We start from the raw sequence: 16,621 nt of genomic DNA, 5'->3' as shown, positions 1-16,621 counted from the left end.
CACATTATGTTTCCTGTCATTGTGGCTGAAGCATTCTGGGAGGTGTGAGGCGGTTTTAATGATAGCGTTATTGTGATGGTACAGTACACAGATGTGATTGTTTTGTTCATTGTTTTGTGGGTGATACGCCACTCTTGTCATGGTCTGGCTGTGCGTGTGTGCCTGTGTGTGTGTGTGTGTGTGTGTGTGTGTGTGTGTTTGGATTATGTATATATTACATTGTGGGGATGAAATGTGCTCCACGATGTAATAAAAACCTGCTGTTTTGACGTTCTGGAGATTAGAGTTTTCCCCATAGAAATGAATGGAGAGTCCCCACGAAGATCTAATTACAAACGTGTGTGTGTGTGTGTGTGTCAGAGGTACCAAAACGTTTCGGTGCTTTTCTGTTTAAAGTCATGTGAGGGATCCAGTGGTAAATGGTATGTTCCCTGTTGCATCTGAAGCTCCATCCATCCATCCATCCGTCCATCCATCCATCTTTCCCACCACTTCTCCAGTTCGGCTTTACAGTGAGGCTGCCACTTTCACTCTGGCCCCCGGCAAAAAAATTTGTGCGAATTGCGTTGATTCAAAGTGACTTGTCCCAGTATGCGCAGGGCACAGGAAACCCTGGAAATTATGTATGACCGTTTCTAGTGATTGTTTTAAAAATAAATTGAAGACTGGATGTACAGTAACAGTGTAACTTTGCTCAGCTTGGAGTTGATAGGAAATCATAAGATGAAAACAGAAGGCAGGCTATGTCTTTAATACTGGCTTTAGTTTACAGAATTTATCTGTCTGTATTTTAGTATATACAGTTTAGGAAAATTTTGTTTTTGTTTCTGTGAGATATTCAAAGTACTTCATGAGAATAAACTACTGCGGCTTTCGGTTTTTGTTTGTATTGCCTGTGATTACGAAACCAGGCACCTTGGACTCGACGGAGCGTAGAACGGCACTTTCAGGGTTGGCCAGGTCATATAACCGGACCGCTAGAACCTGGATGATGGCGGCAGTCCCGCCGCCCCGGGAAATGGGGGCAGATGCTGAAGTGTGGAATCGATAGCTGTAACTTCGTATTCCGCAGGCGAGGGAGAGGCTGTGCTACCATTGGGGGGTTGGGGGGGGGGGCTTACTTTAATTAGCGAGGGCGGCCGAGCCTCAGGCCCTGTCCTTGTGTCCATGGCCGTCTCTCTTCGTTGCTCTGTGATGCGTGAAAACCCATTATCTCCTATCGCTTCATCAGTCGCCGGCATCCATCGATCAATGGTCACGCCTCACGGCGTATTGAAATCAGATCAGATTCTCATATAGGCGCCTCTGGGTTCTGAAGGAGTTCCGGTTCCTGAGGCTCGCGTGAGTCCGGCCTCCTGTGAGCTGCTGCTCACTGCACCCACGGTGCCTTTTTTGCATAATTCCCTGACCTGTTACGTCACTGATGTAAACAGTTTGGATGGAGTTTTTGGCACATTTACGTTATTGGTGAAAAGCGGTAGCTGCGCTTCTGAGGCCGAAACAGACTGCGATGTGTGATGCTGGATGCTGGGAGTCAGTCACATGCTATTTAATCGTTGGCGCTCAGCCTGGCGAGCAAAACAGGACTGCAGGATTTCACACTCCGCACAATAAGTGAGATGGGATTTATGCATTTTCATATGGGAATTTTCAGTAAAGTTGAAATGTAGAAGTTAGTCGAATATGCAGAACTGATGAGTGTATTACTGAGCCCTGATTGAGTGTCATTTGAGGAGTAAGTTGTTTGAATACTTTAGTAATATTGAACATTTAAATCTGTCTTTATGAATATTAATATCTGGCCATTAATCCATGTTCTCTCAATGAAGTATGGAATTATTTTCCCTACTGTCGTCTTCTATAATACCTGAGACTTAATTGAAGGGAATTATTTCAAGTACTAGGTTTCATTATTGTGCAAAAGATCTGCTTCATTACCATAATCATACATTAACTGTTTTTTGTTCAGAGTGTAACCAGCAAAAACAATAAAATAATGTGCCTTTAAGACAATTGTGTTCGTATATAAATATGGTATTTTGCATTGTCGCAAAAACCATTGCATGAGCAGAGTGATGTCGTAACAGTCTCCTTCTATTAAAGTGCATTTGTGTTGGTAATAATGGTGTTTGGACTCTATTAATAACTCTAAAAAGCATAAAGATAGGCATTGGGTTCCATCCCAGGAAGCAGAGGACACGGTGCAGGGGTCACCCTGGTCAGGGGCCAAGCAACTTTAAGCAGTGTGTGCAGTTTAGAGACGCTAGTTAACTTAATGTGCCAGTGGATAAATACACAGCACATGGAGAGCATGCAGACTGCACACACTGAGCAGCGGAGAGCTGCGTTTCGGCCCGAATGTTACCATGCAGATAGTTTCTGCACTTTAATTTGTCCGTCTTCACATATCTTGATTTTTAAGTTTATATGGTTTATTGGTTTAAGGCTTTGATATCAGTCTTTTCCAGTTCCTATCTTTTGTCTTATTGTGGGATAGGGGGCCTTTGTATGTATAGGTAGTGATTTAGTATATAGAGTTCATCTTGTTACACATCACTGTGTAAGTGCCCTATGGGTCATGCATATGTCTTACAAGCTGTATTCATGACCCCCTATGCTGCTCGTGTCCCTCACGGTCCCTCCCTTTGGTCACCGCTGTGTATTCCGGCCCTTATTAGGTGTGGCCTCGTCCTGCAGCTCGTCCCCTCTGTCCTACGATAAACTGCACTTAACCGCAGTAAATGCGGCGTGAGTGGCCTGTAACCTGGAAGTGACTTTTGGCATCTCGGCGGCTGCCACAGCCGGCCATTTGACTGCAGAACCTACTCGTGCATTATGGATTTTGCAGGTACAATGTGTGATGAGGCAGAGTGCTGGCATCTTCAGGTGCACTTTAATGTATCTTCACAGGATGGAGTCGGCAGCGTCGTATGGGCACACGGCGACTTCCTGGTGTTCGTACTCTCGGAGTGATTCCGCACATCGCACAAATGAAATCGGTCAGGTTTGCATATACGCTGATCACGTCCCTAATTAAAGGCAAATTAATTAAACGATGTACCGTTCACGGTATCCGGGGAAATTTTTTTCTTTCCTCGAAATAGTGGTAGTGTGCTTTAGTGAGACACCTTCACGTTCTCCTCTCCTAGTTCTGACTGCATGCGACACATAGTTGATTGCTGCTTGGCTTATCGAAGACGACCTTTAGCAACGCGAGGCCGTGAGCTTGGTCGGCAGAGGCCTGACATTTTGACTGTCGCCGTGCCCCGGCTCCTCGATGGGCCTGAGGAGCTCGAGAGTGAGATGGTGCTGGCTAGTCTCCGCCCAGAGTTGAGGGACGTTCTTCCACAGCTTATGCAATAGGACAGATCACATGCGAACACATGCGCCGCTTTCCAATTGCCGTAACTCTTGAGCGGACCTGGGACGCTCATTCTGTGTTTCTTCCCCCCCCCCCACCCCCCATGAGCTTTATTTAGGGCTCTGGATCGTCTCCTGAGCCCCAAATCCCCTCCGTGTGCCTGCCAATCCCTTTATCAGCACCTCACAGAGCAGATCGCCCTGTGCTAATAGAGCCCAAAGCATAAGAGATGCCCCAGTCTCACTGATACAAGCCTCTCCTCACAAACACTTGACGATTCATCTTCCATGTAGAGCACTGAAGCTACCTGAGCAGCATGGATTTGTGGGCTTTTAAGGAGGGCATGCAGTATTTTCAAAAATTCACAAACGCAGCAGGTGAGGCAGAAGAACCCATCCACTAATAGGACGATAGCTATAAAAGCCTGAGTAGCTGTGTTGAGCATCTAGATCATGTTTTTCCACCATGTGACTTCCTCTTTTGGTTTGAGCGCTGTGAGCAAAACAATAGATGGCCCTTTGATCTCCTTCTCCTGTGTTTTGTCAAAAACCAGAAATAATCCAAAATTTTATGCTCCATATTTGTTGTCAGGATCTGACATGATAATCTTGTGTATTGGCTCTCACTGTAATCTTAGCAGCACAAGCTTAGTTAAGTTGTCAGTCATCTGCATAGCTGACCATAGCTGTCGAGAAAACCAGACACAATGGCTGGATTGCATCCAGGGGAGCAGCCTGTGTTAGCATAGAAAGATGCTAACTAAAATAGGATTTCTCTTTGTTTTCCCAGTAGCATTCAGACATTACTTTTGCTGATGAAATGGAAGTATACTCGTAGTTCTATTCACACCTGTGGCAGACATTCTATGGCAAAAACAAGACAGACTGGCCATTTTGGTTTAGAAACGGTAAAGATTTCCTTGTTCCTTGTTGTTTAGCAACCTTAGCAGTTAGCCTTCTGCTCACATAAGGTGCCTTTCCTCACTTTGGCTTAGACTGTGTTCCCTCTCTAAGCTGAAAAACTAAGCGGCACTTTATATTTGCATTGTTTTTCGATTTCATTTCAGGAGGACAAACTGTTTTCCCCTCAGACGGAGCTAAATAAAAATCCGGAGGCCTGACCTTTCGGAATGCTAATGGCAGCCGACGCGGCGCTAGGCCAGGGCCGCGGGAAGTGTGCCATCCTCCTCTTGGCGTCATGGGCATCAGCCGCACCAGTCTGAGGCAGGGAATTAGCCAACAAGACAAAAACATAGACCCCCTCAATTATTCATGGCTGCTGCTTTTTAATTAATTTTTAATAGCTGCCAGCCCACTCTGTACTGTGTCGAGTCTTCCCTGGGTCCGCGGGCTGTAAGGCCACTCCTGTTCTTGGATGAAGGGTTAATCTATCGGCAAGGTAATCTTACCAAACGCAGTATATAAATAATCACATTGTAAAATATGCCTGTTTGGCTTATGGGACGTGTGCCCACCAAGGCTGCCACTTTCCATCTGAAGAAATACAGAAACACCCCCCGTCTTGAGTACCTAACAATAAAATAGAGTACACAGCATTCTAATTTACAATACGGGACAATCCTGTAACACACACTAGTGGCAGCTCTAGAGCATACATATGCAAATACACCTATGCGATCCTACCTGTCGGGTAAAAGATGAATACAGTTAAGGGACATTTTGGCAAAGCACTGACCCTTTCCAATGGGGGAAAACACCAACACAACAGCATGAGGTGCTCTGCAGAAGCATTATTCACAGACGATGGGGACGGCGGTGCTGGAGGAATGCAGCATTGAGCGGGCTGAGTGGTAACTGGCCATTGGATAGGAGGACCCTGCCTGGCCGGGAACAGAAACGTACAAAATTCTTAGCTGTCATACTGTGTCTCAAGGATTCTGAAAGATCGGTGGAGGTAGTAGTCGCTTTGAGAGCATCGTGTCAGAAAGGGAGATGTTCAAGTCCACTTTGAGGAGGAGGATTACTGAATGGGCGGACATTAGGAAAACGAAATTTGTCATCTCTTTTGCGAATGGTCCAAAAGATATAATGCTGCAAGTCTTATGTTTATAGACGCCTTATACATGCTCTATCAGGCTGGTTTCACCAATGCTGTATATGCTTATATACCTGTTTTACAAATCCACTGTTAGTCAGTTAGACCACAACCGTGTATGAGTTTGAATGTGAATGAGTTCGGAAATACAGATCCGGCTATTATACGAAGTGTAATGAATGAAGGCCGGTGTTTCCTGTGTTGTGTGTGGTGTTGTGTCAGTAGGTTTGCTTGCTTTTGCCTTTCGGACAAAATGCAAGTCCAGCGGCTTGTATTGCAATTGCAATGAAACCACCCGGCACATCGTACCTAGCATTTTACCTCCGGAATAAAATATTATCTCTTCCGTCCGACTAGACTGCTAGAGACTCAGAAAATAGACATCTGATAATGATTTGTATCACAGACTTATACCCTGAATTTTAAAACCCTATGTTTTTTTTAACCCTATGTTTGCTTAAAGATGCTTAAAATCTTATCCTAAAATAGTTTAGGCTGCTGTTTCACCGGAGTTATTGTTTATTGTTATTTATGGCAAAAGAATGATTGATTGAGATTTATGTGTAAATATATACTGTCTAAGCATATAAGCATATATTTTTGCCAGCATACAGACCCTATATTTCAATTTCCATTCATGCTGTAATTGACTTTCATTACATTTTAAATTGAGCATTTTTCAAAACTGTCCAGCTATGCAAGTAATGGTATTTTAAAATGGGGGGGGGTGTCCTGGGGGACCCCCCAACTGCCTTTTGTTCCAGCCAACACTTTAATTAATTAACTTTGAGCCATTACAGAATACTGATCTGGATGTCCAGCCTTGTAAAGGCTGAAATGATTGGTGTCTTACATTTTATTTTGCATAATTGCACCTATAAAAAGTAAAGTATGGTCTCTGACTTGATTTTGGTTGATTTATACCCCTCAAGCAAACCATTGCAGATTTATAGTAGGGTTACATATTAATCAATCTTTCAGTTTCTTGAAAAAAATTAGGTATCTGTTTAATTAGAAAATGACTGGCATTTCATGATTACGCTAATTTATAAAGGCCAGATGTAAATTGAAATTGCCTTTATTATGAATGCTGCTATTAAAAATCATAAATCTAAGTAAAATATAAAAATATGTCTAATCAAGTCAGAATATGATGGACCTTGATTATGTCTGATAATGAAGAACTTTGAAATGTTTTAAACACAACTCAGGATTCATCGGGATGTTCCAAAATAGTTTTATTTTCATCATACTTTCTTCAATGTGTATATTATATTATATTATTTAACACTGATTTTAGTATTCCTTCTACACCATTAAATAAACAAAATTAAAGAGCAGAAGTAGTAATCCACCATGGATTGACACAAAGGCTCCACTGGCCGGTTGACCTGTAGCTGTACAGAGGAATGTGTGTATTCCCGGGCATCTGTGATACTGTAGAGATCCTTAGGCAGAGCCGATGCTACGTTTGTTTGAAGTGGAACAGTGGAATGGAGAGAGGGTGAGGCAGCCTCCTGTTCTCCCTACAGAGCCCAGTCCGGTGCCCCTTCAAAGGCTGTGACCCTCGGCAGCACTAATGTCTCCCTGCCACAGACTGCCGTATTAACGCTGGGGATCATAGCAGCGCATACACAGTGCCACACCTGAGACTCTTGATTTTGAGGTAATTGAGGTGCTGTAGGTATAAGATGCTCATTACGCTTTCAACTGAAGAAACCACTGTATTTTTTTCTAATAGATGGTGTCAAATTTGCAGTGTATTGCTGCCTTAATTCAAAATTCGTTGAATTTTGTAGTTACTATTATGAGTGATTATTTCCTTCCACTGAAAATGTTATGCTGTCAGAATATCCTGAGATTTCCATTAAGAATTATTCATGTTGCTATTAAGGGGAGAAATTCCTGCCGGCTACAAACACACTGCATGACCAGTGATATTTCCGCATATTATTATGCTGTTAAAACAGCTTGACTAAATGGTTGATTTTAAGTCCTTATTTATCTTTATCTTAATCTTTATTTTATTTGCATGAACAAGCACATTACCTAACTGTATTCAAAACTGTTGTATGTCATTAGAAGGCAATGAGAAAAAAAATGAGCCTTATTTATTGTGGTGATGTTTTCAGTGGAAAAGGTGATCAAGAGGAAATGACTCCTGTCTTAGGTTGTTAGCTAACAAATCCTTTATGACCACCATGTGGGCGATTTAAAGACTTCTGACCATTAATTGGAAAAAATTATTTAAAGACATCATCTCTGTGAATCCCCTGATCTTTTTTTAGCCAGTCAGACTACAGCTGATTTGTCGACATAAGTGGAATCTGTTGCAGTTGTGCTGAACGCTGCTGAATCATGGCCAAAAATCCCATCCCTTCAGATGATCAGTTAGTTTCCTTCCTGTCATTGCCATGGTAACTTACAAAACCAAACCATTTCTGGTTGCCAATATGACAGATTGACTTACGGAAAAATATTGGTTAGCAGAAAGTTTTGATAAGCAAATAAAACTATACTAAAACATGCGTGCATTTTATCAGGTTTATGTAGTGTGAAAGACCTGTTAGTATTTTACCAAGGTCCATATGTACAGACAGCTGGTGTCAAACCTGGAGTAAAAGTAGTTGCAGAAAGTCTGCATTCTCTTCTCTGAAGTCAAAATAAGAGATATTAGTCACAATAAAATTACACAGATCCTCTATGAATTGCATTTATTTTTGCAGAGATCTTCAGGCTGGTTCATCTTATTTGCCAGTATAGAACAACAGCATCCAGAGTATGGCTTTAATGTCCTCGGCTGTGAAATGGCTTATATCTCTGAAGAGAGATTTGGGTGAGACAGCTGCCGCTTAGTGACTCGGCACCAGGCAGCTCTGTCTGTGCTTGTTACACTGCAGAATCCCCTGAAGGTGGACGCTGATATCCCAGATATGATTGTTTGCATTATGGTGGCCACTGAAAACTACACGGACATTGAGTGTTTATGACGCAGCCTCATCCATCCATCCATCCATCCATGCATCCATCCATCCATGCATCCATCCATCCATCCATCCATCCATCTATCCATCTACCAACTGCTTTCCCTAGTCAGGGTCATGGGGGCATACAGTCTACCCAAGGCTTAGGGCATAAGACTGGGTACACCCTGGATAGGATGCCTATCATGTGGGTATGTAGAATGTAAAAAAAATTTATAAGAATTTTTTTACACTCCCTTATTTTATTTATTTTTTTTTTTCCTTTTGATTTCAGATACTTGATTATAAATATTTCTAATGCATCTAATTTATTATGCCTATTATTGTGTCTCTTATTTATATAGATAAGGATTTATGCAGATAAAATTTGTCTGATGCAACAATAGAGCCTTTGAAGTAACGCTCATTGTGAGGTTTAATGGCTCGTGTCACGTGATTAGATTAGGTAACGTTAGATTGGCTGAGTCCTCATTCAAAGCAACTGCACTAATGAGCTCGACACCTGGGCTCCCATTATGTCCCTGTATTCTGAAGGAGCCCGATATGATTTTCAATTTAAGAAAGACATGGCGGGGGGGAGGGGGAACAGTGAGGGCTGAACAGGCTGTGGAGACAGCTGTCCCGAAGGAGATGGATGTGGTCCTGTGCATGGACCGTTATTTGCCTAATTACTGACAAATGGCTGCACAGAGGGGATAAATAAAAGCCAGCACAGCCTCCCAGAGGCCGCTGGTGTTGGACTGGCAGCCCGCGCCATCCAGAGCAGCCAGCCCAGTTTACTGATAAGGCTCTAGTTATCCTTATCTGCTAGTCTGCCTTGTATCATGTTCTTCACAGTTACTGATCCAGTGGGAAGGAACTGCATAGTGGTCATTGCAATAGAACTGACTGTTTAGGAGAACTCCACTGTTTTGGTCGCATTCAAGATGGTTCAATCGCAATTTTATAAAATGAAGTCTAATGTTAATTAAAAATATCAAAATATGCAAAAAAGATGAAATCCCATTCAGCACACAAGTTAGCTCATAAATGTTTTTCTGGCTGAGTATTTGTGGCGGGGGTTTGAAGCACTAATTAATTGGGATATTTTCTCTTTTTTGAGAGAAAGTCATCGATCCATGAGCAAGAGCCAATTATTTCTGGTAGCTGCATTTAACAATGAGCGCCGCTGAGAAAAGCGAGCCGGAATTCTCCGGGGCCTAATTGTGCCATATTTATCCTAATGGGCGGCCAGTTTATTAAGGCCTTCGTCGGCCCTGCTGTTAGTGTGCGCGCTTATTAAGCCCGGGCAGCAGAGGGGAGCACAGCGTCGCCTGGTTCACGGCAGCAAAGAGTCTCGCTTCCAGGACGGTGTGCGTGCGGTTTGTGCGTTTGACTGCTGACAGAGAAATTAAGCTGCCCTCTGATCCATTAATGTGTGAAAGCTTGAATCAGATGTCATTGTGGAATAATAAACAGCTATGATTCTGCAAAAAGCATAATCGGCGAACGCCGATTGCACCCTTTTCATTTAGAAATGTGACCTGCTGGTTTTTTTTCTCCTTCATTTGCTATATTTTTTCACCACTTGCCCGGTTTTGTGTCTCTGAAAGACGGAAGTTGCGTGTGATCTCAATTTGCCTTTCATGAGCTTGTAAATGTTCTCTGAATAGCCGGACCAAAAGGCCGGACTGTGCCGGAGTGTTCTAGAAGCAATTTGGGCGCCGTGATTGAAAAGGGGAGGAGGGGGGGGGGCTGTGCCCTTTGTTATATTGGGTCTCAGGGGTGTTGTACCTCTCCTCCTCGCTTCAGATAATAAGCACAACAGCCTTCATTAAACCATGCAATGGCATGAGATGGAGATCTGCCACTGCTGGCAGAGCCATTCTGATAGATGCCCTGTCTGCATTCATATACTGTTTATTATTGGATAGATTCTGTAGGATGGGACACCCTGACCTTCACCCATCATCCTCAGCCAGTGTACTGTAGACTTGATCTCTTTAGCTGACACTGAATAAATACTGTGAACATGCATCCCTCCGTTTCCCGTACCTGCTTGTAGGGTACAGGGTTGCAGGGGCCCTAGAGCCCGTCTCCGGGGATTGGCCTGCATGGGACAGCAGCTGCTCGCAGGGTGTATTCACGTAGGCACAGTCCCACACCATGGGCAGCTTAAAGGCACCAGCTGCGTGAGGAAAAGGGGGAACCTGCTAACTACGCAATCGCATGGACGTAGGTGTGAATCTGAGGCATCAGTACAGCATTAATGAATACTTAATCTGGATGGAATGAACAGCTTCACGTTCATACATTAAGCCTCATGTTGCTGAAGCAGAGCAAGGTCCAACATATCTGACCCAAGAGTAAGTTCCTGGTGCATACCTGATATTACTCCTGGGGGCATACCTGGCATTACTCCTGGGTACATACAGTACCTGACATTACTCCTGGGTGCATACCTGACATTACTCCTGGGTGCGTACCTGACATTACTTCTGGGTGCATACAGTACCTGACATTACTTCTGGGTGCATACCTGACATTACTCCTGGGGTCATACAGTACCTGATATTACTCCTGGGGGCATACCTGACATTACTCCTGGGTGCATACAGTACCTGACATTACTCCTGGGTGCATACCTGACATTACTCCTGGGTGCATATAAGGCAGGCGCATTCATGTCATTGTCCTCAGATGTTGTAGTCAATCCTGCACTGAAGTTACCAGGCCCACCCCCTCCGGCTTCAGTGAAATATCCCTTTGCGGTGTGACAGCCCAAATTGCCCCCATGCTGCCCTAGATCCATCCCTTTCTTTGGGGGTGGTTGTAGCTGATGTTTTTGTTCTCAGCGGTGTAGAAGTCCGGCTGGATATTAGCTGCAAGGCTGCATACTCCTCAGGAGCACGAGGCTGGCTGGAAGCCACCCCTGCCCAATTCGACGACTCCTCCATTATTTAAAGGGGGGTAGAGCGTGATAATCCCAGCAAAGGGGGCCAGGGGATGGAGAGTGAAGGCACGTGGGGCCGCTCTTCCCGATCCCATCGATCCTCATATTGATCTCCCCAGACCCTCTCTGCTCGAGGGGACTTCAGAAGCAGCTTCGTGATGCTGTCCTCCATAAAACATGCGGCGTCTTTGTCGCATGCTCCCTAGGAGTGAAATGGGATCGAGAGTCACAGCCTGTCAGACTGTAGATATATCTGATATTAGCACTGGCTTATTATGGCTGCAGTTTATTCCGAAGTCTGTCTTTTGATTTTGTAGGCTTGCGTCATTTATTATTGGAAGCTTCATTACAGTAGCCTAGACAGACGTGTGTAATTCATCATGATAAATATAATGTAGCTACATGCACGCGTCTTTGACTTCCATACGTGACCAGCTTAAGTCGTCACAGAATACAAGGCAGACAATGTTCTGCACCCCCCAACCCCCCCCCCCCCCCACCTGCACATAAACAATTTTATTTGAGGTGTTTTATATAATTATTCTTATTTATAAATTGTATTTGTAAGTCTTTCTTTCTTTGTCTTTCTTTTTTGTCTGTCTTTATTTTTTGTCTTTCTTTCTTTTCATTCTTTCTTTTTCTTTCTTTCTGTATTTATATATGTATATGTATTTTTTATATTTTTATGGGTTTAGTTAGCCTTTCTCTGAAATATGGGCAGACAGCTACTTTGGCCGCTGCCATATATATGAAACTGAGCAGCCATGTATTTGTATGCAGTGTCCGTTGTTTCCCTGTGTGCATCTCTGCAATCTGTTCTGAGAACCCAATGAACGATCCCACGTTCTGTGGCTTCGGTAGGTGTGGCGTGGAACGGTGGCACGGATGCGTTACCGGCGCATGCGAGCCGCGCTCATCATTTTGCGCACTTACCGCCGCTACAAGGTCAAGTCCTACATACGTGAGGTCAACCGGCGTTTCAAAAACGTCCGTGCCATGAAGGACTACGGCAAGCACATCAAATGGCCCATGCCTCCCAAGGTCCTGCGCAGGTTTGAGGAGGCCCTGAGGAGCATCTACAGTAGGTAAGTCCTAAATGCCACGGCTGAACCGAAGGCACATGAAAACACTGCAGGGATGTTTTTCTAGTAAAGTCAACGAATCTTCTGTCGTCTTCAGCTCTACGCTGCATGAGTCATTCGCTGAGACAAAACGTCATTTTAAGCCGTAGTGCAAATGAAGCTAATAAATAGAATGTAAATATTGAGGTATACAGTGCTCACAGAAAGTGCTGGATGTTCATAATGGCTCTTGGAACTATATTTTGAGTTTTGGTTTATTTTCTGCTTTGAATGTTCTACTGAAAACACTTTGCTGTTTCTAATGTATATTTTTGTAAATGAATGAATTAAAGTAATTGTTTTAATACCAGTAAATTTGCAATATTTTTACTGAATTAAGCAAGCATCCCAAGACACTCTGTGAGCCCTGTATAAACAATACACATTAAAAGAGGAAAAATAATACAATTAACCGCCTCCTTGCTGGATTCCTGTAATGGTGCTGTGATGCTGTCACACTATGTCAGTGTTGTAGTCATTGGATTACTTCATGTTTACTTTTAATCTTGACCTTAGTCCCATCAATATGTACATACAGGACGACATACAGAAACGTGCAAATGCACGAAGAACACAAATGGCATAAAAGTGCAATGCAGACTGCACAGTACACTCTAACTATACAGGGGAGCAAAGATTAAGCCAGGCAGCACAGTTGACGTATGTTTACAGCTAAAGGTTACAAAACCATAGTGTGTTTCAGACAGTAATCAAAGCTCTTCTGCTTTACGAATGGAGCTTTTGGGCTTTCTGCCCTACGGAGAGGTGTGTTGTCAATAGCAGTTCCCTCTCTGTTAATTGCGGTTAGGTGGTGGGCCTGGACCCTCATTAAGAGCCTGTCCCCCGAGGAGATGGTGCAGGTGAGGGCCAAGGTGGCCTCCCTGGAGTCTCTGAAGGGCCAGAGGACTGACCTCGGCATACAGAGAGCTTGGGAAGGCAATTACCTGGTGAGTGAGAGGAAATGGGGGGGGGGGGGTGTTTTGGGTGTGTTTTAGTAAGACGGTAGCACACTCATGCACCACTTTGGGTCTTTATCCCCTCTGTGCCTTCAGAAGCGAGACAGCCCCGAAACCGCATCGTCCTTCACTTTGGTGTCCAGTGACCTGCAGCGCAAAGACAAGTTCATGCGGGTTCTGTTCTCCTCCAACGTGCGGAAGGTATGACGCCACCGTCCGGCAGTAAGACCAACTCAGTCGCCTGTAGTCCTGTACTAGATAAACCAGCACCAGTGACAGGAAAATCATGGTCCTACTTTTTAGATATTTTCTATTGAAATGTATGAAATATTTGTGTTCGTTGGTATCATTGCTTTACAATGCGTGGCATGTGACATCAGATTATGATGAAATTCCGTTATATCTAGACCCCTTGAATGCTTCTCAGCCTGACTTAAAATTGTAAACTGGAGCCTTTGCTGGTGATGTTATCGACGGCTTGTATGTTGCAGATCAATCGATTCCATAAATCTGAAGACCGGGCGGTGCTGATCACCGATAGGCACCTTTACAAGATGGACCCCCTAAAGCAGTACAAGCCCATGAAGAGCATTCCGCTATATAATGTACGTGTATGCATGCCAAAGCACTAAGCCTAACTTTGGCATCTTGATATCTGCATAACGATTGCAATTAAGAATTGCAATTTGTTATCCTTTAAATGGCACCTGTTTCAATTTCAGTACACTATTGACATATGGTAAGTTCTGGGGTAAGTTCTCATCTTCTCAATGAGGTTTAAATGCAGAGTGGTCATACTGTAGCGGTCGAGCAGCTCCTTTACATGAAAAGCCTAATATTGTCCTTACCAGAATGAAAATACTTAAGTTGCGTCAATGTTGCTGCAGGGATATTGAAATATTGGGAGCCTTACATCTGCTTTGATAAATCCCCCAGTGACAGTGTGCCTGGCCCGGAGCGCTGGCCTTGATGTGTCCCCTGAGGACGTTACTGTCTCCTCCTCTAATCTCAAGCATGAAGGTCTCCTTCATATTTAATCTTTTCACTTGATTTGGCAACAGTACGTTGCATTCACAGCTTTGTTTTTTGCTGTAAGTGCTATTTTGGAGGAAACCTTGAATATTCAGTGGGATTATAGCAAGATTAACCGGCTTATACCTGGAAATATGACCTTGGGAAAGGCATGGCTTCCCCATTATGGATGGGAATGTGAAGGCGTATAATCCCGCATAGGCACTGCACCCCCCCCACCCCCGGCGTGGGCTCTGACGGCCCAAGCTGCTGACTGACCACCGTTACCATGACGAGGGTCCTTAAAAATGGGGGCAATGTATTACTGTTCAGCAGAGCATAAATCTGCGTGGGGAAAACGAAAATGAAATACAGCAGAGAGGGCAATCAGAACCGGTTCCTAATGCTCGTCTGGGAGGGTTGGATTGAATGCCGTATTTGTGAAAGCTACTTAGCTGTGAGGACAGATGGGGAAAGGACAAACATTGCAGGAATGCAATAAAGGAGGCGATATTTATATACCAGCCCTCAGTACAGACAGCTCAGCTCAATGTGGCTGCAAGAGGAGCAGAATGAATGCAGTTAATGATCGAGTGATAAATAGTGGCCACTGGCGTTTGATCCTCCATACTTCTGCCAGAGGAAGGTTGTTCATGCAAAACAGGATTGCTGTCTAAGAGCCGCATTCAGGTTTGAGGGTGACCCGATTGCTATAACAAGGGTTAAACGACAGGCGATCAAAAGACTGAATTGTCCTGTTAAACCCTCATCAGCCGCTCCCTTTATCTGTAGCTGCGTCTCTGCTCCTAGATGGTCTCGGGGATCCATGCTGCCTCTGTGGAGCCACTTGTCTTCACTAAATTCATCTGTCTGCCTGTGGTTCTCAGCTGTTAAGACAATAATTCGATTCTTTATCATTTTTATTCTTCCCTGTCAACAAAGAAGCTCAAAATTAAAAGAAATGTCTTTCTGTATCAACATCTCTGTTATTCTCCCCCCCCCCCATCACCCATTCCTTAACGATGCAGTTCCCTACCCAAGTCTGTTTCTCTCCCTCCGCCGTTGTCATGCCAACTTCCCAGGAGACAGGGTTGTCATGGTGACCGTGGAGGAGGGAGGATCAGCTGATGTCTGGTACCATTCAGGCATGTGTTCACAAATCTGCTTCTTCGGTCTGCTCTCTGCTCCCCGCAGAAACGTCTGTCTTTCTCTTTCTCCTTTTGTTTTGTATTATCTTCCTTTCTTCTGTCATTTCTCCAAGGTTCATCTTTCCGTCCCACTTTTCTCTCCTCCACTTCACACACTTTTGTCCTTGGAAGTATCACGTGTGATTCCCCTCCCCGATCTCTTCTGAACTTCTGACCTGCTCTACAGAATCCCGAAGACAGGAGACATATCTGCCTTGGTGGTTAAAGACCTGGACCATTTGTCTGGTCTTTGCAGTGAATGTCTTGGGTCCATTGACCTTTGATGAAGTTTATCCACCTTAAGACCTTGAAAGGCTTCGCAGTGAAGGTCACCCAAGCCCTTGTTGTGTGCAGTGTGTATGGTGTGAGTGGGTAGGGCAGACTTGTGTAACCACAGACGTGTTTAGCTCCCTCCGGAGGGCAGTCCTGTCAATATAGCTGCTTCAACCCAGAGTCTGGCTCATAGTGTCATTATTGTGATATCATCCATAACGTTATACTGGAACAGGAATGCTATTTAGCCGAGCAGTTCATTATGTAAAGCATTAAACTGTAAGCTGTCCCTGGCTGTTTAACTCAAGACAATGGAAAATACTGGCTGAAAGATTCACCGTCTGTGTTGCAAACCGACAGCCGCATCTTTAGCAGCAGGTGCACGACAGCAGTGTTATGCACTGGCAGGGATTGTCTCTGGATCTTTGGATGGGGAGATCAAACGCGGGAAGCTGCTTGCCTCCTTGGCTTCCTTCGCTTTGTTTTGGTACCGGGGCTGGTCCCCCTGGCTGCTCTCCTTAGCCTGTGGGCGGCTGTCAGGCTGCACGAGACTCCCATCGATCTGGGCCTGTCGGCCTGAGCCAGGAGTGAGGAAGCTGCATGTTACATTACTATGAAGGTCTGCTGGAGCCCAACGTGTTTCAGTGGCTGATCTATCCATGGTAACCAAGCCTGTTTTTTTTTTTTTTTTTTTGCCAGTTGAAACGAAACCCTCTAGCTGCTACAGAGCTGGTTTGTTTG

The 16,621-nt window shown here is 44.3% G+C and overlaps 1 protein-coding gene across 3 annotated transcripts in view; it reads left to right on the top strand.

The window, feature by feature from the left end:
• The window catches only part of myo1d (myosin 1D), an 84,759-nt gene that overhangs the window by 47,428 nt on the left and 20,710 nt on the right, over window positions 1–16,621 (top strand). For 2 of the 3 annotated variants that reach the window (XM_049015191.1, XM_049015190.1), the window contains 4 exons: window positions 12,194–12,417; window positions 13,262–13,400; window positions 13,506–13,610; window positions 13,901–14,014. In XM_049015191.1, the coding sequence (XP_048871148.1) occupies window positions 12,194–12,417; window positions 13,262–13,400; window positions 13,506–13,610; window positions 13,901–14,014 (582 nt within the window). Of the gene's footprint in view, window positions 1–6,948; window positions 7,175–12,193; window positions 12,418–13,261; window positions 13,401–13,505; window positions 13,611–13,900; window positions 14,015–16,621 lie in introns of those variants that run through there. The other variant, XM_049015192.1, reaches the window with a different exon arrangement.

This window comes from Brienomyrus brachyistius, chromosome 5, assembly GCF_023856365.1.
Source record: "Brienomyrus brachyistius isolate T26 chromosome 5, BBRACH_0.4, whole genome shotgun sequence".
NCBI lineage: Eukaryota > Metazoa > Chordata > Actinopteri > Osteoglossiformes > Mormyridae > Brienomyrus > Brienomyrus brachyistius.
This window is presented reverse-complemented; position numbering and strand designations above follow the sequence as displayed.